Genomic DNA, 24,722 nt, shown 5'->3' with positions numbered 1-24,722 from the left:
TGTAATAATTGGTTTTTGTAATATCGAGGTTCATCTGAACTGCTATGGGAACACTTTCATGAAAGATGTGTCTGAAAGGCGGGACATTGTTTAAATAGTGTGTAGCAGTTTTGATTACCTAACTTTTTCATGGCAACAAAATTTTCTGTGCTGCCATGGCGATTTTTCGAAGACCCAGCTCTAGTCACTGAGATGTGCTGGTCAGAGAGTGGTGCATTCTGGGTCTGGAGACATAAATGCAGCTGTATGCCTGTAGGTGCAGAACCACACTTGGATTTAAGCATGGTGTGGCACAGCACAAGGGTCCACAAGGCATTTTTGAAAGCACCTGCAGTTGTACTAAGCATTTGCACACTTGCAGTGCTCTTATGCACATGCATGTTTATATTAAATTATGGTGTAATGAAACAGTGTTGTAACGCTGTACTTGCGGCTTAGCTGTTATAATTTCTTCATTTACCACTGTGTAGTAAATGTCAGCAGTAGTAAATCTTGTGTATGTAGTCTTGACTAATGGTGAGTTTTAGTATTATTGACGTTCAAACTGGTGCTCTCTTGTGTGTGCGAGTGTTTCTGCTCTGATAAAAAGGACAGAAAGGAACCAGTGAAGTCCTTTAAGTTGTGCTTCGTGCCACAAAACATCTGCTCAATGGGCCTAATATATGCATGAGGTGAGACGACATGAGGTTTCACAGCTTGTGCACCTACCTGGTTGCACTGTTCAATGCACTGGTTTTGTTATGAAGTTGTTGATTTGTGTTTGCTGTTCAGAAGGAGGAGACTTGTGATTGTGCCTATAAGGAAGTAAACCGGGGCCCAATCCTTAATACTGGGCAGAGCTGCTTTTGAACATTGATACATGGTGGAGCCTTTTTTTTTTTTTTTAGCCATCTCGTAGACAAGTGCATCTTTGTTTTGCTTTTAGGCTGTGGGCGTGGACTCCGGCAAGCCTATGGGCACTGTCATATTTGAAAACAAAAACTTCAAAGCAGAAAATGCAGCTCTGGACAAGTTCGAGTCTCAAACCAAGTCACAGGTAGTGGAGCCATTCTGTTTTTGTTCCTCATTATAGGATTCCTAGTCTTTGAAATTTTTTTGGTTGTATAATTAACGCCGGTAATAATGTAATGGACTGATGGCAGGTGTTTGCGGTGGTGCGACTCATTGTTGCCCAAGGAAGGTTAGCAATAGGTTCACCGTCTTTGTGCAGGAACCTGGCACTGGAAACGCGCCGATGTTGCCTCCCGTTGCTCCTAAGGCACCCAGCGACGTTGTGGAGCCTACTAAGCCCAAGGTATGTACCGAAAGATTGAGAGCAGAATGCAGTTGTGAATTTATGAGCAGTTTTGAGTTCTTTTGCGACCGCAGAAAAATGGCCGATTTAGCATTGCTATGCATGAAATTGTAGCTTACACAACAGCAATTTTGTGAAAGGTGTAGTTATTGAGTTATTAGTCAACGAAACAAGAAGAAAACTCAAAAATGCATATGCAAAACATAAATAGGCAATTTTACTGAGCCTCAAAGTTATTTTGTGAATTCAATATATACATCACCACTGTAGACTGAGTTCTGGATTTTTGCGGGCCCACCAACCTAACGGCCCTGACGGCTGTGCCACTCCACGAAGCTACTGGAGAGTCACGTCGGTCTCTCTAAAATATGCACCCAAGCATGCTTGTTTGTGTTCTCACACAAAATCTTTATAACTGCTGTGGTAAAAAAGAAGAAAAAAATTTAGCGCTCTTGAGAAGCAGTGCTAATTTTACACGAGCGCCAGGCTATCTTGAAGGTGATAATGTGATACGGTGTGCTGCATTTGGCAAAATATCCCCGCTGCACAATATCCAGACCCTACACATGGAAGTAATACTGCGGTTGTCATATATTAGGCACGTTTTGTTTACAAATGCAGCACGAAGTCAAACAAACCGTCCCTGGTAGCACCTGCCGAAGTCTGAGGCTATTGAATCAGAACTAAATCAGAACTAAATCTGAAGAATCCACATTGTTGCTGGAGTCATCACTGCTGCTGGGGTAAAAAAAATCAGCAGCAGCAGCCGAAGTCCCTGAAACCGCTGTCTGCCTTTGCAGAGCACGCAGTGAAAACAGGACGCCATTTTCGCCCAACTCACCGCTGCTTTGGGTTCAAATTTCAGTATCGATGCCGTCTACCCAGGAGAAATGTAAACAAACGGCAACGAAACTGAAAAGGGGGTTTCCAATGAACACGCCAGATGGCGTCAGTTGTCCGAATAGCACCGCTTTAGTGAGGAGGTTTGAAAATCGTCGTTCGCCCGTGAACGATGGCGTATGGCGCGGTCGCGAAAGAGTTAAAGGGGCACTGACACAAAAATTTCGCATCTTGTTTTTTTTTTTGTTGCGATAAGTAGCTAGTGACCTACTTATAACCTGTAGAAACATCATTTGCTTCAGCGTGCGACGGTTGTTTAATTAGAGGCATTTTCAATGCGGCCAGTCGCAGTTTCGGTTTCAACGGGTGCCGGGAAACGATGGATTTTGTGTGAACAAAGCTGACCACGTGACCGTCGGAGGGATATCACAGAGCAGAGCTGCCGTAGCACTGTCGAATCCGCATCGCCGGCAGTTTCTGCGAATGCCCCCACGTACTGATCTCGTGAGCCGCTTAATTAAAAAGCGACCGTGGACGTGACGCAGGCGCTGCGAGTACAAATGCTACCGCGGCTAAAGAACTACGCGCGACGCTCGAGACAGTGGGTGGCAAGACGCGCGCTGGGAGCAGCCGGCCGGTCTGCCTACAGGTCCGCCTACAGATGTGTTCGGCTTAGCACTGCGGCGGATATTCGATTGCCGCTCTCGTAAGCGGTGCAGATGACAATTTTTAATGCAACCCGCCATCGCATCACTAACTCCTTTCTCATATAAGCTGCCAAGGTTGGGACTTTGCAGCGGTAACAAGCTATCACTCGAGCTACCTGCGCCGGCCTGGGCCACTTCGCGGCCGTGGCCGCCGCCTGCACAGCGACCGTGCAGCTCGCTCAGTGGGCTTTTCGTGTCTCCGGCGCGTTTTCGCATCTAATGTAAATAAAAAGTAATCGTAGAAACAGAGTGCCTGGAATCGCTGTAGAACTTTGGTCGCGGCCAGCTGCGTGATGAGCCGACGAAATCACGGCGCCTCCGCCGCCGACGATCGGGTCGTTCGTTCTCGAGAGCAGAAGCTCCGCCCTCCGGCCCTCCGATTGGAGCGGCGAGCCGGCGAAAAACGCCGGCAGTGCGGAAGCGGCAAACTCAAACTCGTGACGTGTTTGGGTGTTGTTTATTTCCACAATATCCACGGGATGTCGATTGCGCGTGGTCCTCTGCTGGCTGCTCGTTTGCGTTTCGCACACTTCAAAATTGATTTTAAATATGTTCTAGGCTGTATTCGCCGGTGATACTTTGCAGATGATGTAAATATGTTCACACCAATCTATCTCCGAAGTTATCTCGCCTTCAAAATTTTGTGTCAGTACCCCTTTAGGGGGGAGGTAGGTGGCTTTCGTGCAAACTTTGTTATTTTTTGGCTTGGAGCAGTGAAATTTGGTAGGCACACTGGAAATGGCATTACAGAAGTATGAGGTTTCACCGAGATAACGCTCATCTCTTCATTCATTCTGGCGTGCTATTTGCCATGTCATTAAAAATTTGAGCATAAATAAAAAATCTAAACAACTTCTGGTGCACTCTGAGTATTGAAACAACACAAACGGGGTCAAAATCGGCTTGGCGATAGTGTGCTGTCTGAACGAATTGTCAATTACTATCTTTTCCCCCAGTCATGGCATTAGTTGCAGTAGGTGCGGCGTAATTCCTTCAGTTTACTTATGTATTTGTATCGTAGAGCTGTAAAGTATGCATTACTGTTACAGTGTTCGCATAGAGGCGATGTCGGATGCAACTCTCTCGTTCTGTGGTTCTTTTGGGGACTTTCAGTGGTATTTAGCCATGGTTTGGTTACGTTCCCTAATCGTTGTAATGAGGGAACTGCCATTAAATTTTTCTTTTTTTTTTAATCATTTCGTGTGCCTCGGGTTTAGGAGCTGAGCCCTGTGGAAAAAAAAAGAAATTTGTAAAGAATGGTGTGCAAGAAGATGTGCTCTTTTATTGTGTGTGTGCAGGGAGAAGATGGTGGAGATATGAAGCTGGACTTCACATTTGACCCTGATTTAGCCCAGTTCGGGGACGACAAGCAAACCAAACATATGGCCATTGCACGTTCCCTTTCGAGCGAAATTTCTTCTGCCAACTCTCCCATCTCACCTTCTACAGATGACCTGAACCTCAAGATTGCATCTGTTAAAAAGGTAACTTGAGGGGAGACACTGGTCTTAAAACCAACTTTTTATTAATTGGTCTGTGGTAATGAAAATCACTGTGCATGTGTGTTGTGTCTTTCCTCATTTCAAATTTGTAATTAGTTTTCAAGTCTCATAATTATTTTTCTAGTTACAGTCTAATCCCGCAACAACTAAGTCCGCTTCAACGAAATATTTCGAATTCCCCATCTGCTAGCCATAGAAGTCAATGCAACAAAGCCCTCGCCACAACAAACCATTTGTCTGGCTTGCTTTCGCTTCAACGAAATTTTTGCCGACTAGGGCTGGGTTTGAACAATTATTTTACAATGAAATAAGCATAACGCCAACTGTCTCTAACTTTTTTACATTCAAGGTGCTTAGTTTCTCTGAAAACGTGCGTCGCGCGCCCACGCTACCACTCATTAACAAAAACAAACTCTTAGATGGACGCCATTGTTTGTTGGTAATAGCGATGTGGCTGGCCGTCTACATGAGGCACAGGCCCGGTTCGCCGAGCTGGAGCTACAGCCAATCTGTATCCAGTTGAAGTTGCGCGAATGTGCTCTGCTGCTGGCGCGACGCCGTCATGTATGCGTTATTGGCATGCAGTTTTCCTTCTACCATTCTTCGACGTGAAAAGCAAGAATAATGTTTTCGTGTTTAGTCTTGAACCCGCATCATCCTATCTTAGTCAGGAGCTAGCACTGGTAATAAATGCAAGGTGCCTAGTCAGAGGATATGACGACGGCCCCTCCCTTGCCTGCCACGAGCGAGAGGAAGCTTCCGATGGCCCAGCAGCTATCTGGAAGTAATCCAGCAATATGTTTTGCGACTGCCTTCATTGCTTCAACCCCCTGTAATCCTAATAGACACGGCGCAATTGCGCAATAATTCTTTTTCTAAACCTTGCATTATGCTGTGAATGATGTGAATAATATACGGGGCTATTTTGTTGCCCTTGCGTGGTGTGTTGGGGCAGACATCGCCTCAACGAATTTCCATTTTTGGCATATCCCGTCAGTTCTGTTGTAGCGGGATTCGACTGTATAAAGAAAATACTGGAGCTGAGTTAAGCAATTTCTTACGGGACTTTAAGGAACTTTCTATTCAATTTTTTCTACATTTTTTTTCTATTTATATTCCTGTAAAACTAGTTGATTCGATAAAATGAGTCTAATTATGCCAAGTACAGTTTCCAGAAAACTTAATGAGCTCGCATTATTACTTATAACATTTATTCGAGGCACATTGAGCCAATTAAAACAGCATTAGCATGCGGATCATTTTCTCCCGGATTCAATAGTATAATGCTTGTAGAAATCCCTTGAAAAAAACATGAAAACCCCTGTAGGCTAGGCACATATGCAAAAAAAGGGAAGCTGAGAAAATCGCAGTAGTTCTACTACAAGTGACAGTTTTATCTATTGAGCATGTAAAAAAAAAAAAAAGAAATGATTTACAATATAGCTCACTTCGCTCAACACGAGCATACCAAGTTTGCTGAAATCAGTTGATGGGAAAATTATGAAATACTGTCTGCAGATGGCACTTGGCAGAACAACTGAACAAAAGCAAGGCCAGAACGTTGCTTCAATTTTTATGCTGTTGGCAGCATGCCGTCACTCATTGGCGACCAGAACTGAGGTGCCGATCGTGCATGACAGTTGTAAACATTTATTTTGTTGTGTTACTGCTTCATTTGTTGCAATCAAATCAGCTCCGGCGCAATTTGCATCCTGCGAAATGAGTTGCAACAAAGTTACCGTTTGTGGTGCATTGCGGAATGCACCCCACTGTTCTGTGACGTGCATGCGCTTGACTGGGTGCTTTCGATTCAATCTACTCGTATATCACATCACCACTTCTCATTGTGCACAGTGCGAGCATCTATCATTCTCAAATCGCTCATCTATTTGGTAACCTGCCGACGAGGAAGCGCGCGCCAGGAAGTGGGCCAACCCGCTGCGGCATCATTGATAACAGAATGAATACACTTCCCTTGCACCAACGGCAAGCGTAATCCTCCACTTTTCATTTCTTTTATTTCTATTTGAAGATAGACGCACATTAGTGCACCCTCAGGCGTAGTCATATCGCTAACGCTATCGTTTTGGCAGCCCGCGGGTGCGCAAAGCCTACCTCCGTCTGGTCGCCATTATCGCGGTAAGTTGCCGCCAGAGACGTAGAAAAACTCATTCCAGGCGCCTTCTAATACTGTTCATTCAACCTTTTGGTTATCGATAGACATGTTTACTTTATTTTTATGCCGTGCAGGACTTTTGCTGGTCGTCGCATAGACAAAGTACATGACCCGTTGCACTGTGATGAGAGTGCCGAGCAGACGACCCACTGCGCCCAGCTAATGAGATGGCGCCCTGCAGTCACGTGCAGTTGGTAGCAAATTGGGCGGTGCATTCAGTCTTTTTTCTACTCCAGTTATACTCGCAACCAATGGACAAAACGAAGCGGTTCTGGCGGGGATTTGAAAATGGAAAGATGCACTTTCGGGTGAGACCAAGATGGACGCCATAGCGCTAGTAGAATCCGAGCGGCGAGCCGTCGGACAAAATGCTATTTTTGCATCGAATACTGGCCGATTTTAGCGGTTGTTGGTGCTATAAATTGATATTATGGCTCAAATACGTACTCCTGGGTCTGGATATTTGGCTGAAAGAAAAATAGCTCTACTTTCCAAAAATACCCGCCGCGGTGGCTCAGTGGCTAAGGCGTTGTGCTGCTGAGCACGAGGTTGCGGGTTCGATTCCCGGCCGCGGCGGCCGCTTTTCTGATGGAGGCGAAAAGCAAAAACGCCCGTGTGTACGAGATTTCGGCGCACGATAAAGATCTCCAGGTGGTCAAAATTAATCGGGAGCCCTCCACTACGGCGCGCCTCATCGCCTGCGTTGCGTTGGCGCGTTAAACCCCCACAATCAATCAATCAATCTTCTTTCCAAAAATGGCAGTTTTCGAAAAATCGATTTTTTGGTCAAATTTCGGGATTCCAAGACTTCGTCTCCCGTTAATGCAAAGACTGTTGTTGCACTGAACTTGGCTGCCGCTTGAAGATGTTGGAAATCTCCCCTTCTGGTGGCGCCTAGGGTTTTTGGGTGAGCCCGTGTTACCCGACTGTGCCGCTGCAGGTGTGGGAGAACGTGGGGCCCCTGCCCACGGTGCTGGAGCACAGTGCCGTCTCCGGGGGGGACGACAGTGCTGCAGTGCAGGCCCCCAGCTTTGGCTCCTTCGGGGGGCACCCTCCTCCCGAGGCCTCCTTTCCGGGCGTCGGCAGCACAGGGCCCGAGGGCCTGCCGCAGCAGGGGCAGGGGGAGTCCACGCAGGCGGCCAGCGAGCCCACGTTCGGGTGAGTGGCGTGCGCAGCCATTTGCCTGGTTGCTTGGCCGGCAGTGGTGCCTCGGGCTGTGTCACTTCGGCCACAAGTGGTGTGTTTGTATTTTCTGCTCATCGGTGTGCCAGAGTAGGCAGCTTGTGGGTTTCACATCCAGAGGGGAAACTGCAGGGCCATTGTGCCCCGCAGCAGCCTCACAGCACCTCAAGGTGCAACTGCCATTGTATGCCAAGCCTCAGAGTGAGGCTCAAAGTTTACATTTTTGCTTTTATCAAGCTTGCAGCTGGCAAAAGTGCAAAGCTGTGGCTTAGCTGTAAAGCGGGAGGCACGGCGAGCCTATGGTGCCTAGAAAGTTCATAGTATGCTTCTTTCTGGGCTTTCTTCATGGCGCATTGCTCTCTTTGCGTTTCTGTTTGTAGCTGCTAGGCCACAGGTTATAGAAAAAGCTAACTGAAATGTTATTGCTGCCCAATCGCAAGCAGGTAGCAACAGATTTACACGAAGGCAGCTAATGTAAACCCTTAATGGGGACTCCAGCCTGCAACTTTCAGTCCATTATTTTATTGCAGGCCAGCTTCTGGGCCCAAGGGTATTGCCCAGTTCTTGATTGTCTTGTTTGCTGTTAGCTTTACTTATAAGCTAAAATTTTTATACATTTTAACACACTATAGCTAGGCGTGGGAAGGCACTTAGTGGCCCGAAACTTTTACCTACTTTCTGGCCGTCCTGGTCAGAAACTATTTTGCCAGTTTCTGGTGCCGTGAAGAAAAGCTAATACAGTAAAATTTTGATGATACGAATCTCGCGGGACCACGAAAAATATTCGTATCATCCGAAATTCATATGAACCAACAGACCAAAAAAATTGAGCACAAGAAAAGTTTCCGTTTTTCTTTTCTTACTTTCGCGTGAAGAAATCTGTGACGTTTTTCCACTTTTTTTAAACCTCCATGTTGCCGAGCGCGCCTTTCTGGACTTTCGTTTCCTCACTCGCCGTGCCCGAGCTCACTACAGGAGCATTTTTGCAAGCGATTCGTGCGCGTCGGCGTTGTGCGCGCAATATTTTTACACCTGTGTCGGCGATTCCGCTCCCGCAGGCCGCCTGCGCCTCAATCAGAAAATGACGCGCGACACGCGCGCCTGTGAGAGGACCTGACTACTTGCGCCAATGGGAAGGCGTGCCTCATGGCGGCAGTTTCGAAGTGCTCGAGACAGCCGGATGTCTCCGCCGGAGATGCTTAGGCTTAGCACCCCGGCAGATAGTTCATGCGTGCTTTCACTAGCGACACGGACGATGCTTTGTAGTGGCGTTTGCGCCCACATTATTAGCACCTTTACCTCACAAGAAACTTTGTGTGTACTTTGAGCGGCATTTTAAAAAGCGGTTAGAAGCGGTTGCTCGAGCGCCCTGCGCACCACATTGTGACCGAAGCCACTGCCTTTCTGCCGCGGCCGAGCGCACCCCGCGCAGTGTGCGAGTGGTTTCGCGGTGGCGTCTGCGCGCCTGTGGAGTGTGCGGCGCGTTTTCGCGAGCAGAAAACAATAGCCCGGCCGTTCCTGGAGAAAAGAGAAGAGAGAGAGCCCGTACGTTGCTTGCTAGCCCGGCAGTTGGGCGCCTTGCCAGCTCGTTCGTATCATCCGCCGGGCCACGCAAGTCCATTCGTAAGAGCCGAAATTTTTCCCATTGCAAACAATGCAATTTCGCTGGGACTTATCAGAAATTCGTATCATCCCGAAATTCGTATCATTGAGATTCCACTGTAGGATATTTTTTTTTTCTCTTGCGTTCTGCTTCCAAAACTCCATTACCCATAAATTGGAGCAGCGTGCGAAACCACTCGAAGCCTTCTCTTAAGTGCAGGCCAAGGTTGTTACTGCAGGTTTTGCAGAAAAATATAGTTTCTCTCCTTCCTCTTTTTGTTTTTCTATAGCTACACAGGGTGCAGGCCAAGGTTGTTACTGCAGGTTTTGCAGAAAAATATAGTTTCTCTCCTTCCTCTCTTTGTTTTTCTATAGCTACACAGGGTGCAGGCCAAGGTTGTTACTGCAGGTTTTGCAGAAAAATATAGTTTCTCTCCTTTCTCTTTTTGTTTTTCTATAGCTACACAGGGTGCAGGCCAAGGTTGTTACTGCAGGTTTTGCAGAAAAATAGTTTCTCTCCTTCCTCTTTTTGTTTTTCTATACAGTGCTCCCACTCCTGCGCCAAATGAGGTATCCTGCGCCATCCTGATAAAAAACCACGATTTTGCAAGCAAGTGCGCCGAAAGTGCGCCAAAATTTGTGTCGCGCCAATCGCGTGCAGCCTGTTACAAGCACTACTTCGCAGTGGTCTCTAGACATGTATAACTAAATCGGGTTGATAACTCGAACTCCCTCGCACCCGTAATCGTGTTTTCCGCGGTGAGTTTGGTTGGCGCTGTCACTTTACCGCCGATACAGTGTTTTCGTCTAGCAAGTCATTGCAGCGCTGGCGTACCGCAGGTAAAAACTTTCCTTGTTGTAGTTTCCAATAATTCCTGCTATAAACAATAGGTAGTTTTAGGTGCCGTTTATTGCCGGCCCTCTCCGCTCTGAGAGCCAGCGGGAGCGCCGTTTCGCGGCATGCATGACGCGGTCGGCTGCAAGCTCTCGCTTCGCTTGTTGGGCTCGCGGAGGGGACTGCCGCAAGTGAAGCGGGCCGTGAAAAACAGCCAGTCTCTCTAAAGCACGAACCTCATGGAGCGTTTTCTGCTTGCGCCAGCCAGCCGTGACCGGGCTGTCTCGAGCGCTTCAAAACCGCCGCCATGAGGCACGCGCCTCCCCATTGGCGCAAGTCGCCAGGCTCCTCCCACTGCCGTGCGCGACGCGAGTCATTTTCTGAGCGTGGTAGAAACTGCCGTGTGCGGGCGTGAAAAAATCGCACGTGCAATGCCGACGCACACGAATCGCATGCAAAAGTGCTCCATGCGCATTTCTCGTGCACATTTCCAGCTAGCTTGGAAATGCACACGAGGACTATAGCAAGCGCCTGCATCTAATAAAATGAAAAAGTAAAACACGAGGGCTTGCCTCAACAATTAATAAACTAGAAAAGAGGCGCGAGAGGCGCGTTTTTTTTGCTAGGCAGGTTTGTCGAAGCCTTTCAATATTCATTATCGTGTTGCATGTTGTCTTTTATCCACACCAGAAAGGAACTAAATACCTTGCAAATTATGTTTTGTTGCATTTTTGCTATTGCATGGATACTTAGGGGATTTAATTGCAGCAAACTTCTGGCGACTTCTAGCGACTGTTTCGAAAGAAACGGAAAAAAAATCCCATTGCCCCAGGAATGACAGGTTGGGCTATAAAGAGCCACATATGGCTACTTTTTCTTGTGGTTGTAGAACTTTTCTTTATTGGCTATTTCGCTATTCTTGGGCTATTGGGAGACTTCCCCTAGTAGGGACAAGAAGACCATTATTCTTGAGCTGTGCCGTCCATTTGTGATCGCATGTGGGAAAAGCACCTTGAAGCGCATTCCATGACGACCTCCACATCAATTACTGGACGATACTGGTCAATTTTTAGTGTTGAGAGATGCTTTGGACACATCTAGCAGTTGAGATGTTTAGTTGCTCCAAGGTGCTCCAAAACTGGCATTTAGGTGCTCCAAATTGCTCCAAAATTAATAATTTGCTGATACAAAAATTGCTCCAAATCACCGTTCATCAGTGGCACCACTGTCTATAGCTACACAGGGTGCAGGCCAAGGTTGTTACTGCAGGTTTTGCAGAAAAATATAGTTTCTCTCCTTCCTCTTTTTGTTTTTCTATAGCTACACTATAGCTACAAACAGGACATAATGCAGGCACAGAAGTCATCACTTTTGCTAAGTGCACCACCGTGAAACACGCACAATGAGAAAGTGGCCTTGCTTCTCAGTGAATGGCATGCACGTGAAAATGCTCTGGGATCTAGAAGGCCCGTGCTAAACATTGTGCTGCACCCTAGTGCAAAAAGAAGCAAACTTCAACGACGTTGACTTGTTGCTCAAGAGATGGCGCGTCATGTATACAAAGAATGTGCCTGTATCGCGGTGAGAAACACCGCACAATTTCACCTTGAACATTCAAGTTGGCCGGTCACCCAGGACATGGTGTCACCCAGGTGTCCGGTCACCCGGACACTAACCGCTACAGCTGTGTTGCGTTTTCGGGCAGGGCCTGACAGTGGCCTGCAGAGGGTTAAGAGGGGCGCCTGCCCTGAACTTTCATTTTTGCATTTGGGCATGCCTCGATGCACGCACTCCCCGCCACTTCATTGGCTGTGCTTTGGCAGTATGGTAGCAGCACCTGTTTTGCGCAGAGCAAAGTTCTCCACCTATAATTATGCCAGCCCTTGCTAGCAGCTAATGCCTCTCTATTCTGCAAAGCATTCGCAGGCAGCATTTCCTGCTCATTTAGCTTCAAAAACATGTTTGGCATATTGGGTCAGTAAATGTCCCAAGTGTCGCCCACAAACCTGCACGTATTTTTGCTTGAGCCTTATGCTCTCTAGCCCCATTGGTCACAGCTTACTGTCTGGTAGGTAGTAGTCTCCTCGGGTTTTGTATACAATGGGTGTTAATTGAAAACAAATGCAGCGAGTAATGCATGGTCGCTAGTCACGTTGGTTTGCCGTGTTCAATAAGGTGTCTGGACTGCCTTCTCAGCAGCGACTGGAGGTGTCCCCAAGCCAACACTGGGCAAAAAAGCCGTGCAGGCAAGCATTATTAAACCCAGTTTACATAACACAGGATAAACGCTAGCAAACTGCCTCCAATACCAAGGCCCAGAAGTGCACTCCAGCAGGCAGAGCGCAGTCCAAATTGGACCACCACTGCTCACTGCTGGTGCTAAGTTTTTTGTTCACTTGTCGTGTGCCTACCAGGGCGGCATGTAGCCTTACCGTAATCATACGACGCTTTCACACGCTCCCTTGAAAGTTTGTGTTTGGGGGTTCCACTGTACTCTAAACCCCCAATTGTATGTCCCAAAATTATGTGACAACCCACTTTTTATGGTTGATTGTGTACTCCCAGCAAACTCCCCATAGCAACTGCATTAACCCTTTCATTACGGCGAAAAAAACTGCCTTTTTTGAGTGCTTTCGCAAAGCTTTTTTTTTCTCTTGAGCTAGTGGACACATTTGGCCTTGATGTGCATGAAATTGTAGCTTATAGATTGCTCTTCCAAACACAACAGCAGTTTCATAAAAGGTACAATTATTCACAGTTCATTGGTCAAAAAATCGGGGGAAAATGCACAAAAAAGTATACGCACAACGTATTTGTACAAGATATACAAATTGTTCCTACATTCCTTGTCTATGATTCAATATATAAGTCAATGCTGTACACAAAGTTTTAAATCTTTGCGGAGCAGTCAACCTAGCGGAACTTATGGCTATGCCACTCCTTGAAGCCACTTGAGGGTAAGTCGGTCTCTCTAAAATATGAATCCAAGCATACTTTTTTGTGTTCTCTCACAAAATCTTTCAGTGGTAAAAAACAAAAAAAAATCCAGCGCTTAAGGGGGGACGCGGCTTTCAACTTCGGAAAAATGACCAAAACATCGTTTTTTTGAAACCCACATATTCGGCTTCTATGTTTCCTATTCTGTGCGCCTGCAAAGTTTTTACGCTGAAAAGCGTCGCAAAGTGGCATAAAAGGCGCGGTGACAAACTATCAGCGCAAAAGGGCGAAAAAACGGCAATTTTCGGAGCGCTCTATCTCCGCAACGGTGCCACCGGGCGCGGCCATTTTGATATGGTTAGATCGGCCGAGCGATCGTCTTTCCGGTTCCGCTCGTCTCTTGTATCTTCGTTCATTCACAAACGCACAAACGGCAGAAAAGAAACGACGCACAAACGAAACTAGAAATAGATGCTGAAGCGCTATTGGTCCTCCGGTCGGGGCGAAGAACAGTGACCCTCCTGATTGGATGTCGCGGGCGCAACGCAAGATGGCGGCCGCCTGAGCTGCGTAGCGAGCGGATGGAGTTCATTTTCGCCGCTTCGCTCGGCCGAGTTTCTGTTCAATCTGTGGTATTCAACACGCACGTTATCGCGATGGGAATGCCAGATATAACGAGCCAGATTACGGGAAGTTGTGTGGCTCGAAAGGCGGAGGTCATCGAACGCTTCGTGGTGCGCGTGACTCTACCGTCGCCAGACCTTGGTGGGTGACGCGGTGTGCGCGCTTGCGAAAGCGGTTGGTGAAGTGAACTTTTAGTCGGATTTGCGATGTTTACACACTTAGTTATTGCTGTGTTTTGACTGTGGGCTCGCTAGCCTTGAGAAAGAAACGGTCGACGCGTCAAACGCTGCGGCGCGCACGGCATAGCCGACGCGCATTGGAGCATCACATGACTGGGCAACCGGTTACGATTGAATGCCAGTAGTTGTAATTAATGCCTGCGACGTTAGATTTAATCTTAAAAGCGACCTGACAAGCCATATCAGGGATAATCAAAGTACGATATGTCGCGGTAAGCGTGCGCTGCGATGCGCGCGAGCCATATCGCCTTTCTTGTGCTACGTTTTTTTTTTCCTGTGCACTTGTAATTTTCATGCAAACAGGTTTGAGTTAGTAATATAGGAATAAAAATATGCTCTCTGCGTTAAAAATGTACGTTACTGTGGCAGCATTTAACAGTGATTTTTTTAGGGAAATTATTGATACCATTGCTTAGGGCATACTGGCTGTGCTGCGAGAAATATTGGATGCCTTGAATGTCAAAAGTAGTAAAAAAATATGCTCTTGCATTGAAGTTGGGAGTTATGCAGAATACTCTACCAAGCTTCAAAGTAGCTCATTTTCATCCTTGTGGTATGCAAACTTTTGGCAATGAACACCTGCACGTATGAGTACTAAGTTGCTGTGCCAGGCAAGATAAAACATAAAAAAAGCCAGAAATGTTCAAATTTAAGTAAAAAAAATGCTTAACTTGTTGCCATGGTGACAACACTGCAAAAGGAGGTTGTCCAGTGCGATACAGCCAACCAGCTAACCTACTTTGCATTGAAAGCCCATTGAAACCCATCTTCCCCTCCGTTTGGTTTGCAAAGGGGGTATGTACTCTTCACGGAGGAGCTGAAAATGATGTTTTCTGGAAAGAGAAAGGCTGTAAAAGGCACTCCAATTTCAAGGCAAGGCCTTCCAGAAGCCCCATGTTCAAAAGGACATGAAAGGCTGCAACCGTGGCAACTTTTGATAAGTGAAACCTATGTTGCAACTTCGGAAGCCGTTTTCTCAAAACAGTTTTTTTTGCCACCTGTGTCGCTTGTACCAGGGATTTCTTCGTGACCACTGGGTCTATTTTGATTCCGTTTCTTGCATTACATTCCTTGATGAACAGTTCAGGTCGTGACACTTTTGGTTTTCCAGATTTGTTTTTTGTGACTTTTTTATTCAAATAGTCGTTCACAGTCGACATGCCTGTTGCACATTAACCTCTAAAAAAATGAAAACTAAAAAATATTGTTTTATAAAAAAAAAATTCTAAAACTGTCACGACCTCGCCCATTCATTTGGGAATGCAAAGCACTTCAAACAAGTTTTCTATCGTGTTTTATAAGTCGCTCAAGCTCGGTACAAGCGGAACAGAAAGAAAATTTAATAAATAAAAAAGTTATCAAAATATTATATTGAAAATTATATGGTGTTATCACAGAAGCATTTCCAGTTGCTGTGCCAATTTTCATCAAAATCCACTCAGAAATAAAAAAGTTGATTTTGAAAGCCACGTCCCCCCTTAAGCGAAGCGTCGCGCATCACTCCGTAGCGATAATCTGCCATGAGCGCCAGGCTATCTTGATGGTGATGACGCGATACCGCGCGGTGCATTTGGCAAAATATCCCTGCCGTATATTTTTCAGACCCTACACATAAAATAAAACCGCAGTTGTCAGATAGGAAGCACGTTTGGATTATATAACTACAGTGGAAGTCAAAAACGAACTTATCTAGCAGCGCCTGTCGAAGTGAGGCATTTGAATGGGAACGTCATCGGAAATAAAATCTAATGAGCCCACACAGATTTTGGAGTCAACACTGCTGCTGGGGTAACAAAAATCAGCAGCTGCAGCTGCCGAAGTCCCTGCCACGGCTGTCCATTTTTATGGAGCGTGCTATGAAGCGGACGCCATTTTCACACAACTCACCGCTATCACGGGTTAAAATTTCACTCTGGCGCCGTCTCCGCATGCTAAGTCTTAACAAAATGTACGAAAAATCGAAAAAGGAGTTGTCAATAAATATGGCTGGTGGCGTTAGTTGTTTGCAAGGCGCTGTTTTTAGCTTTTGCGAGACGTTTGAAATTGTTCGATGGCCTATGGCGTGGTTAGGAAAGAGTTAAATATATGCTGGTTATAGAGTGCAAGAGTAAATGCGGTCTGCTTGCTACGGCTGCTGAGGCGACTGTAAATGCCCCTTTGGAAAATCGACTGCCTTTTCACCTTTGACGCTTTCATCGCCCTCTTGTTTCATGATTCTCTAACCACAGTCTGTCTCCTCACTCCAGGCAGCTTGACTTGGGCAGTCAGAGTGCCTCCTTGTAACATTCGCACAAAACTGTGATGTAGTAGTGTGATTCTGTCGTACGTGGCCCCCAGGGGATCCAAGTACTGGGAACCGAAACTGAGATTTTCAGGTCATTCTATATACAGTGGAACCTCCGTTATATGTCCCTGGGTTTTGTGATGGTCAAGTCGAGTTCTGGGGAAGTCACCGTATAAACAATGCATTATAAAGCTATTTCACGCCCAACCGGCGTTATCCGTCAACCCGCACGAAGTGCACAACCGATAGGCAGACGAAATGAAAGTGCCGTGGGCCAGTTCTGCAAAGCCTGAGCCCACTCAACTGGTTCTCTTCAGCTTCTTCGTCTCGTCTTTCATTTTTCTCCCCTCCAGCAGCGACCTGCTCCTCTGCACAATCACTTTCCCCCTCTCCTTGCTGCGTCTCTTCTTGCCTTGTTGCGCAGCGGTCGCAGTGGCGGTGTGCAGGTGTTCATTTCTCCCACTTAGCAGTGAAATGCCGACGAGGTTACACTTGCTGTGAAGGCTTGGGCTTCTGCATGTGCTTATAGTGATTGCGTGCCATGATTCGCACTGGCTGGCAGGAATCGTGGCAGTGGACTGCGGTACGACGTTTGTTTCAATGCAGCATGATTGAAACCTGCACTGCATTATTCTTTTCACATTTGTTTTCTTGATTAGGGTTTCAGAGCCCTTCAAAGCATTAGTTCGTAGTTTACAAAGAAATATCCTGCAAATCTGTGGATCAAAACCGTATTTAGAGGCGTAATTGGTGTTCGGATTTCACGACTTTCTTTTTTTTACGGTCCTGAGAAAGTCGGATAATTGGGGTTCTACCGTAATTATTGCACACTCAAGCATTTAAAGTGCAGTTTTGTGATCGCTAGGCCGTTTAACTTTCAGATTGAACAAAACGGTGGTGTTGGCATTCCCTTCCACTGAGTGTGGTCATTGTCTCCCCCTCCAGCAGCTCCTCGCAGCTGAAGCCAGTGGCGCCGTCTTCCCTGTCGCACCACGTGGTGGTGGGCAATGGGCAGCAGCAGCAGCACTCCTCGGCTAGTGGCCACCACCAGCACCACCACCACCAGCACCACCACCACCAGCAGCAGCAGCAGCTGGCCCTGGCCGCCCACCACCACCACCACTCGCAGGCGGCCCAGGGCCACCTGGCCCTGCAGGGGCCCCCTCCGCCCCCGCAACAGCAGCAGCAGCAGCCCCAGCAGGCCATCATGAGGCAGCCGCACTCCATGCTGGACCAGCAGAACCTGTCCAAGGTACCGTGCTTGTCATGGCGCGTTTGCACCCGTACCCTTCAGGGTGCTTGAATGGTGCTTTTTTTTTTTTTTCACATTTTTTTTTTATTCAGCTATTGTCATTGAAATGGCCAGACGTGTATTGCAGCGTGGTGATCGCTATATAAATCTTGCATGGAAGGAGTGGTTCATGCATATTTAGTTAGATTTGTGATGTTTTTAGAAAAAACTGCTTACTTAGGTGCTTAAGGGGAATACGCGGCGATCAGATTGCAAAAAGTTACCAAAAGATCTTTTTTGGGGGGGGGGGGGGGAGTCACATATTCGGATTGCACGTTTTATTTTCCCACCGAAAATGATTGCGAAGTGCCAAAGAAAAATATTTGTCAGCTGAGGTGACAAAATATTTCTGCAAAATGATGAAAACGCTGCAATTTTTGCAGCACTGTATCATCTGCGGAAAAATGCCATCGGGCGCCGCCATCTTGGCTGAGTCTTCAACTTCCGCTTTCCGGTCGCTCAATCAGACGCACGAACGGCAGAAAAAGATGGTGAAACGAAGCAAACAATCGATTCTAACATGCGATTGGCTACCCGGCCCCGGTCGCTGAAACGATTCTCCTGATTGGGCGTCGCCATGGCAACGACAAGGTGGCCACCGAGTTGCTGCGCACTTTACGAGCCCTGTGCTCTGCCGATGTTTTCGAGGTTTCTCGGTCGACTCCGTTGTTTACTTGTTTCATCTGTTGCGGTGCTGAACAGTGACATTACTGTTATCAAGGTGGTAATGCTTAGGATCATGCACCAGATAGGGAAGTGCGCGGCTCGAAAGACTCGTCAAAAACGTTCCCGCGACATTGTCGTGGTCCATCCTTGAGTGGAAAGCGCGGTGCGTGCGTGTACAATTGGGGTTCGTGAAGTGAACTTTTGGACGCATTGCGACGTTATAAAACGCTGAGTTATTGCTGTGTTTCACAGTGAGCTCGCGAGCTTCGGGAGTGGAATGACAGACTCGCCAGATGTTGTGGCGCGCGCTGCATTGCCGTGATGTGTTCGTGCAGTGGCCGATAGCGGGATCGGTTGCTATTGGACGCGAGTAATAATTTATGTACTAGAAGCGAAATTTAATGGGAAAAGCGAAGTGGTTAAACATAGCAAGGTTACCTAATTTACGATCGTGGTGAACATGCACATACGTGGTTGTAGGGGTTGCGATGAACTACCCAACTTGCTTCGAGAAACTTTTGCCATGGCTCTAAACTAGTTTGTACAATGAAGTCTGGGATTACAAAATTATATTTTCTGTGTTAAAATTAGAGAAGACGCCGTAAGGTTGCAGCACTTTAAAATTCAATATTTTTAATGGCACATCATGTTTATTTTTGCAATGTTTGCAAATATGTTGTCTATTTTCCAATGATTGCTTCACCTGTAGGAAAAGAGCATGGTATGGTAATTATAAATAATGTTGTAATTGTGTAAAAAAAAGTATATTCTGCTTTCAAATAGCTCACCTTGCATGTGATGCCCTGATATAACCTTTCGACACTGAACAGCCTCATGTACGAAGCTGTAGCTTCAGCAAGGTTATGACACCCAGAAATCGGCTGAAAGTCTACTGGCACATTAAAGGATCCATGAAGAGAAAATGCACGTTGGTTTTATTCGAAACATTTCGTGTTTTATAGTGCCCCCAGCGCTTGTCCGGATACAAAAGATGCTTTATTCACTGAGAAATTAAACAATTTAGGTTAAAATTTTGATTTTCCCGCTACATCGTTTGTTTTCGGGGTCTGCAATGACTTCACAGGAACCGACTGCTCTGCAACCTAGAATACCTTCATTCACGCATCCGCCGTACAGGGTAGAGACACGTATACGCTGGCGCCGCCATTTTGGGTCGTTCGCTCGCCGCCGAAGCAAGTCATTGTGTAAAAACAGCGCTAAAATTATCGCCGCAACGCGGTTTACTGAAGAAGTTTGAATCATATTGTCTGTTTCGCGTTGCTAGGTCTCGTGGGAAACGAAAAGAACAACGCGTTGAGCACGTTGGCCCAATTGCGGCGGCACAGGACCGTTCAAAGGTTGTCTCCACCCTGTACTACGGTGTTGGTTTGTTCCCGCGTTTCTTTACGTTACCCGAACCTAGATGGTGCCACCATACCGTGGCAAGCGTTTGGTTTGTTTTTGCCCGTATTTAAACCTGGCTTGTTTTTGTTCTGGGAGAAAATATTCGTTCCCTGAAACAGTGCTTGCTCGACAAATGTGGTCACGTAGGACACCGTTGCTTGCGTCAATCGGCCAGTGTCGTCTGAGACAACCCCAAGCCCCGTAGTGCTGTGCAGCTAAACCAAGCATGCTGTGCGCAGTACGAACAGCAGTACTCATCAGTACTTCTATGTTTACATGTGCTTTCGTAACTTCCACTGTTTGTCTTATCATTCTTATTGCTTTGTAAAGAATGTGCCCTAAATTTAAGCGCAAATCGCTCGTTCGGCTAGTTTGTAACGTCTGCTTCTGCCGGCCTCCGCCAATCGCAGAGCTGGCTCGAATGACATCATAGGTTCTGTTGCGGGAAATGAGCTGGTGGGTCGCATGGCCATTCCCTTTTTTCCTAATTATGTAGCTTATTTGAGCAAAGTTTACGTTAAAAGTGGTGTCAGTATGATTCTCACGAGGCAATCTTTTGAATGAACCAAACTTGTGTTTTCTCTTCATGGCTCCTTTAAGGGGGGACGCGGGTCTTAGAATGGTCAAAAATGGCCAAAATATCGATTTTGAGAAAATCCAATTTTTGGAATTATTGTACCTGCAAGCACCTGCCTTCAAAATATCAACGCGAAATTCCATCAGGAAATACTCTAAAATCATGTTTTGAAACGCCTCGAGGGCCACGAAATGCCCCGAATTGGGCAAAAGTTGCTTCAAATTCCTGCGCGCCCCGCGGGCGAAGCACCCGACCGATCGCCGCCATCTTGGTCTTGTTTTGAAGCTTGTTTCTTTGTGCGCATTTTGCGATATCTCAAAATGGCGTCGCTTGAGTAAAACGACCGCCCTTGCAAGTTTTCCGAAGGCACCTTCTCGGCCACCGATTGGCTAGAGCGGGCGCGCGCGGTTTGAGTTCGCCATACGACCCCTCCCATTGGTCGGCGCGACTGCTGTCATGGCGGTCGCCATTATGGCGTCTGCTACGCGCGTCTGACGGAGTCCGCTCTTCTGGCGCAGCGCTCGCTTAGAGCAGTTTTTTTTTACAGTTTCTTCTAATTATTCCATCGCGTACTTTCGTGAATGATGCCAGGAGACGTACGTTTGAAGAGGACGACCCGTCATGCGCACGGGAAGCGAAAGCGTCGTCCGCCTATCCCAAGGTCGCGTGGTGCGACTTCGGGCCGCTCGACTCCGCCAAATCAGAATCGTTCGCCGCCTCGTATTGCCTCGCCTGCCCCATCGCCTGACCAACCACCTCTGAAATCCATACCTGGTCCAAGCACGTCCTGCCGGCTTGATACGAGGTATTACACGGCGGAGGAGATCGCCACGCGTACAGAACACGCGGTCAGGTCAAGCGCGGAATGGAGACCAAGTCAGCAACGCAGTGGAAATTCGACCTCCTTGAAGTGGATTTGGCGCACTCAGAGGAAAATCCGGCACAGATTTTGTCTTAGTGGATTTTGCAAAGCTGAAGGACCTTTTTGCGCACGTCAGGTGCGGCAAGTGCGGGCTGGCGGCGCCGGATTTGAGGAAGCCTGACCTGCAGTACGGCCTCGCCGTGAAGCTCGAGGTGACGTGCTCGGTTTGTGAACACCGTGTGGAACGTTTTTCCTCGCCAAGGACCAAAGGATCTGGCAATATCACTCTTTTTGAAGCATCGGGAAGGGGGTGACTGCTCTGTCAGATTTTTGTGCTGGTATGAACTTGTCCCAAGGCCTGCACCACAAGACATTCCAAGCGCACTTGAGGAAAGTGGTTCTGGTTTGCGAGGACACTGCAGCAGCCTCTGAAGCTGATAATGTGCGTGCCATCAAGGACTTGTACTCGGACCTTGGTCAGCCGCCAAACAACATAGATGTGATGTTTGATGGCACGTGGATGACAAGGGGACGGTTGTCACACATTGGAGTGGGCTGCATCATTGAAGTGTACACCGGCTTGGTGATAGATCATGTAGTCCTCTCTAACTTTTGCTTAGGTTGCGCCATCGGACCCAAAGCTTCAGATGAGGGCTACGAAGATTGGCTGGCAGACCATGAGCGTCAACGAAACATTTACTGTGGTGCAGGGCGCATGGAGGTAGAGGCAGCCCTGATAGCGCTCGCTCTCCAAGAATGGGCTGCGGTACACAACCGTGATGTCCTATGGAGATAGCCACACCATGCACGGCTTGAAGGAAAAAGGCGTCTATGGGTTTATCCCCATAGGCCAAGAAAGTTTGCCTTTCGGCTACATTTATTTTCCCCAAAAGACTCTTTTGAGGGCCGACAACATGATGCATCTGCGGAAAACGCACTGCGCAGTGTCCCACACCTGTATCCTCTCAAACTTCCAGCATAAAAACCGCGAATGAAATAGCCTCACCAAAGAACAAAAAAAGGGGGGCACCTAAAGCAAGTTTCACCCTCACACTTTTGCCGTACACAATATTCTGGGTACCACAGTGCACTGTAATAGATGAAGGCACTTTACGAAGGACTGTTGCAGTTTTCACGACGCCATCAAGACACCACCAGATTTCACAACGCTAACAAAATGCGAACCTATTCGAAGTCGATAAATTTTGCTAAATTCCTGATGGGGTCAGTTAATTGGCCTTTTGTATCTCCAGTTCTAATTGACATTTTTGGAATCCAAAGACAAATTTGAAAATGGGAAGAACATGTCTTTGTTACTGGGAAATTTTGAAGCTACACTACTGACGGTTCATCTCATAACACATGGCCAAACTTCAAATGCAGTTTTCTTAGTTTCATATTTTTGGTCACTTCCCTCAGCCTTACGCAGCTTTTTGGAAAATCTTTTTGCTTCATAAGGTCAATCTTAGTACCATTTTTTTCAGTACAGCCTGAGGCAGCCGATGCCATTCTTAGTTTTTCTGTTTAGGCTACGCATAAATAATGACTTGCAGTTATTTTGATGAGCCAAAATATCCAATACTGCCATTTTTTGTACTTGACATATTTTTTTAGGATGCCGTGACTTTAGAGAAAAACGAAGAATGTCATCGGGTATGGGAACTCTCTGGCTATCCATTCATGTAATTAAAAGCGATAAAATGCAATGCGAAAGTTCATTAAAGCTGCGTAAGAAATTACCTATTTGCGGTTTAGACTTTGTATGATAACTTTTGAACTAACAGCACCAGCTCAAATATAATTGCATATTTGAAATCTACAGAGAAAAGCACATCCGTGTACAAATTGTCATAAGTTTCTACCCATAAATAAAAAAGTTAGTTTTAAGACCCTCGTCCCCCCTTAAAAAGAAACGATACCTTACTCTTCATTTTGGAGACAGCTATGCATTAGGCATACATCAAGCAAAGTGCAGTGTAGACCATTTATAAAGTAACCCCTTGTGTGCGGGACTGGATGTAACGCGAATTTTTGTGACTACCTGTTTGCGTCCCATAGTTAGGGTGGGGGGGACGTGGCTTTCAAATTCAAATTTATTTCCTTGTGGATTTTGATGAAAATTGGCACAGCAACTGGAAATGCTTCTGTGATAACGCGATAAAAAGTTCAAGGCAATATTTTGAGAACTTTTTTATTTATTAAATTTTCTTTGTTCCGCTTGTACCGAGCTTGAGCGACTTATAAAACATGATAGAAAACTTGTTCCGAGTGCTTTGCATTCCCAAATGAATGGACAAGGTCGTGACAGTTTTAGAATATTTTTTGTTTGCAAGAGGTTAATGTGCAACAGGCATGTCGACTGTGAACGACTATTTGAATAAAAAAATTGCAAAAAACAAATCTGGAAAACAAGAGTGTCACGACCTGAACTGCTCATCAAGGAATGTAATGCAAGAAACGGAATCAAAATAGACCCAGCGGTCACAAAGAAATCCCTGGTACAAGCGGCACAGGTGGCAAAAAAAAACTGTTTTGAGAAAACTGCTTCCGAAGTTGCAACATAGGTTTCACTTATCAAAAGTCGTCACGGTTGTAGCCTTTCATGTCCTTTTGAACATGGGGCTTCTGGAAGGCCTTGCCTTGAAATTGGAGTGCCTTTTACAGTCTTTCTCTTTCCACAAAACATCATTTTCAGCTCCTCTGTGAAGAGTACATAGCCCAGTTAGCAGACCAAACGGAGGGGGAGATGGCTTTCAATAGTCTTTCAATGCAAAGTAGGTTAGCTGGTTGGCTGTATCGCACTGGACAACTTCCCTTTGCAGTGTTGTCCCCATGGCAACAAATGAAGCATTTTTTTTACTTAAATTTGAAAATTTCTGTCTTCTTTTATGTTTCATTACTTTGCCTGGCGCAGCAACTGAGTACTCATACGTGCAGGTGTTCATTGCCAAAAGTTTGCATACCACAAGGATGCAAATGAGCTACTTTGAAGCTTGGTATAATATTGTGCATAACTCCAACTTTGATGGAAGTTTTTTCCTACGACTTTTGTTCAAGGCATCCAATATTTCTCGCAGCACAGTCAGTATGCCCTAAGCCATAGATTATATCCATTGGTATCAATAATTTCCCTAAAAAAATCACAATTAAATGCTGTGATAGTAAGGTACATTTTTAACGCAGAAAACATATTTTTATTCCTATATTCCTAACTCAAACCTGTTTGCATGATTATTAGAAGTGCACAGGAAACGTTCCCAAGAAAAGCGATATGGCTCGCGCGCATCGCAGCGCACGCTTACTGCGACATATCGTACTTTAATTATCCCTGATATGGCTTGTCAGGTCGCTTGTAAGATTAAATCTAACGTCGCAGGCATTAATTACAACTACTGGCGTTCAATAGTAACCGGTTGCGCAGTCATATAATGCTCCAATGCACGTCGGCTATGCCGTGTGCGCCGCAGCGCTTGACACGTCGACCGTTTCTTTCCCGAGGCTAGCGAGCCCACAATCAAAACACAGCAATAACTAAGCGTGTAAACATCGCAAATCCGATTAAAAGTTCACTCCATGAACAGCTATCGCAAGCGCGCACACCGCATCACCCTCCGGGGTCTGGCGACGGTAGAGTCGCGCGCACCACGAAGCGTTCGATGACCACCGCCTTTCAAGCCACACAACTTCCCGTAATCTGGCT

At 46.5% G+C, this 24,722-nt stretch overlaps 1 protein-coding gene across 6 annotated transcripts in view; it reads left to right on the top strand.

The window, feature by feature from the left end:
- Positions 1–24,722, top strand: part of LOC144147444 (uncharacterized) — an 88,209-nt gene that overhangs the window by 58,625 nt on the left and 4,862 nt on the right. For 4 of the 6 annotated variants that reach the window (XM_077679564.1, XM_077679563.1, XM_077679560.1 and 1 more), the window contains exons 19-23: positions 926–1,036; positions 1,211–1,294; positions 4,140–4,325; positions 7,460–7,677; positions 17,168–17,474. In XM_077679564.1, coding sequence (XP_077535690.1) covers positions 926–1,036; positions 1,211–1,294; positions 4,140–4,325; positions 7,460–7,677; positions 17,168–17,474 — 906 coding nt within the window. The remainder of the gene's footprint in view (positions 1–925; positions 1,037–1,210; positions 1,295–4,139; positions 4,326–7,459; positions 7,678–17,167; positions 17,475–24,722) is intronic. The other 2 variants (XM_077679561.1, XM_077679565.1) reach the window with 2 other exon arrangements.

The sequence above is a fragment of the Haemaphysalis longicornis genome, unplaced genomic scaffold (genome assembly GCF_048455015.1).
Source record: "Haemaphysalis longicornis isolate Haplotype H1 unplaced genomic scaffold, Haemaphysalis longicornis Haplotype H1 scaffold_1, whole genome shotgun sequence".
NCBI lineage: Eukaryota > Metazoa > Arthropoda > Arachnida > Ixodida > Ixodidae > Haemaphysalis > Haemaphysalis longicornis.
The sequence above is the reverse complement of the archived record's forward strand: the minus strand, read 5'-3'. Positions and strand labels throughout refer to the sequence as shown.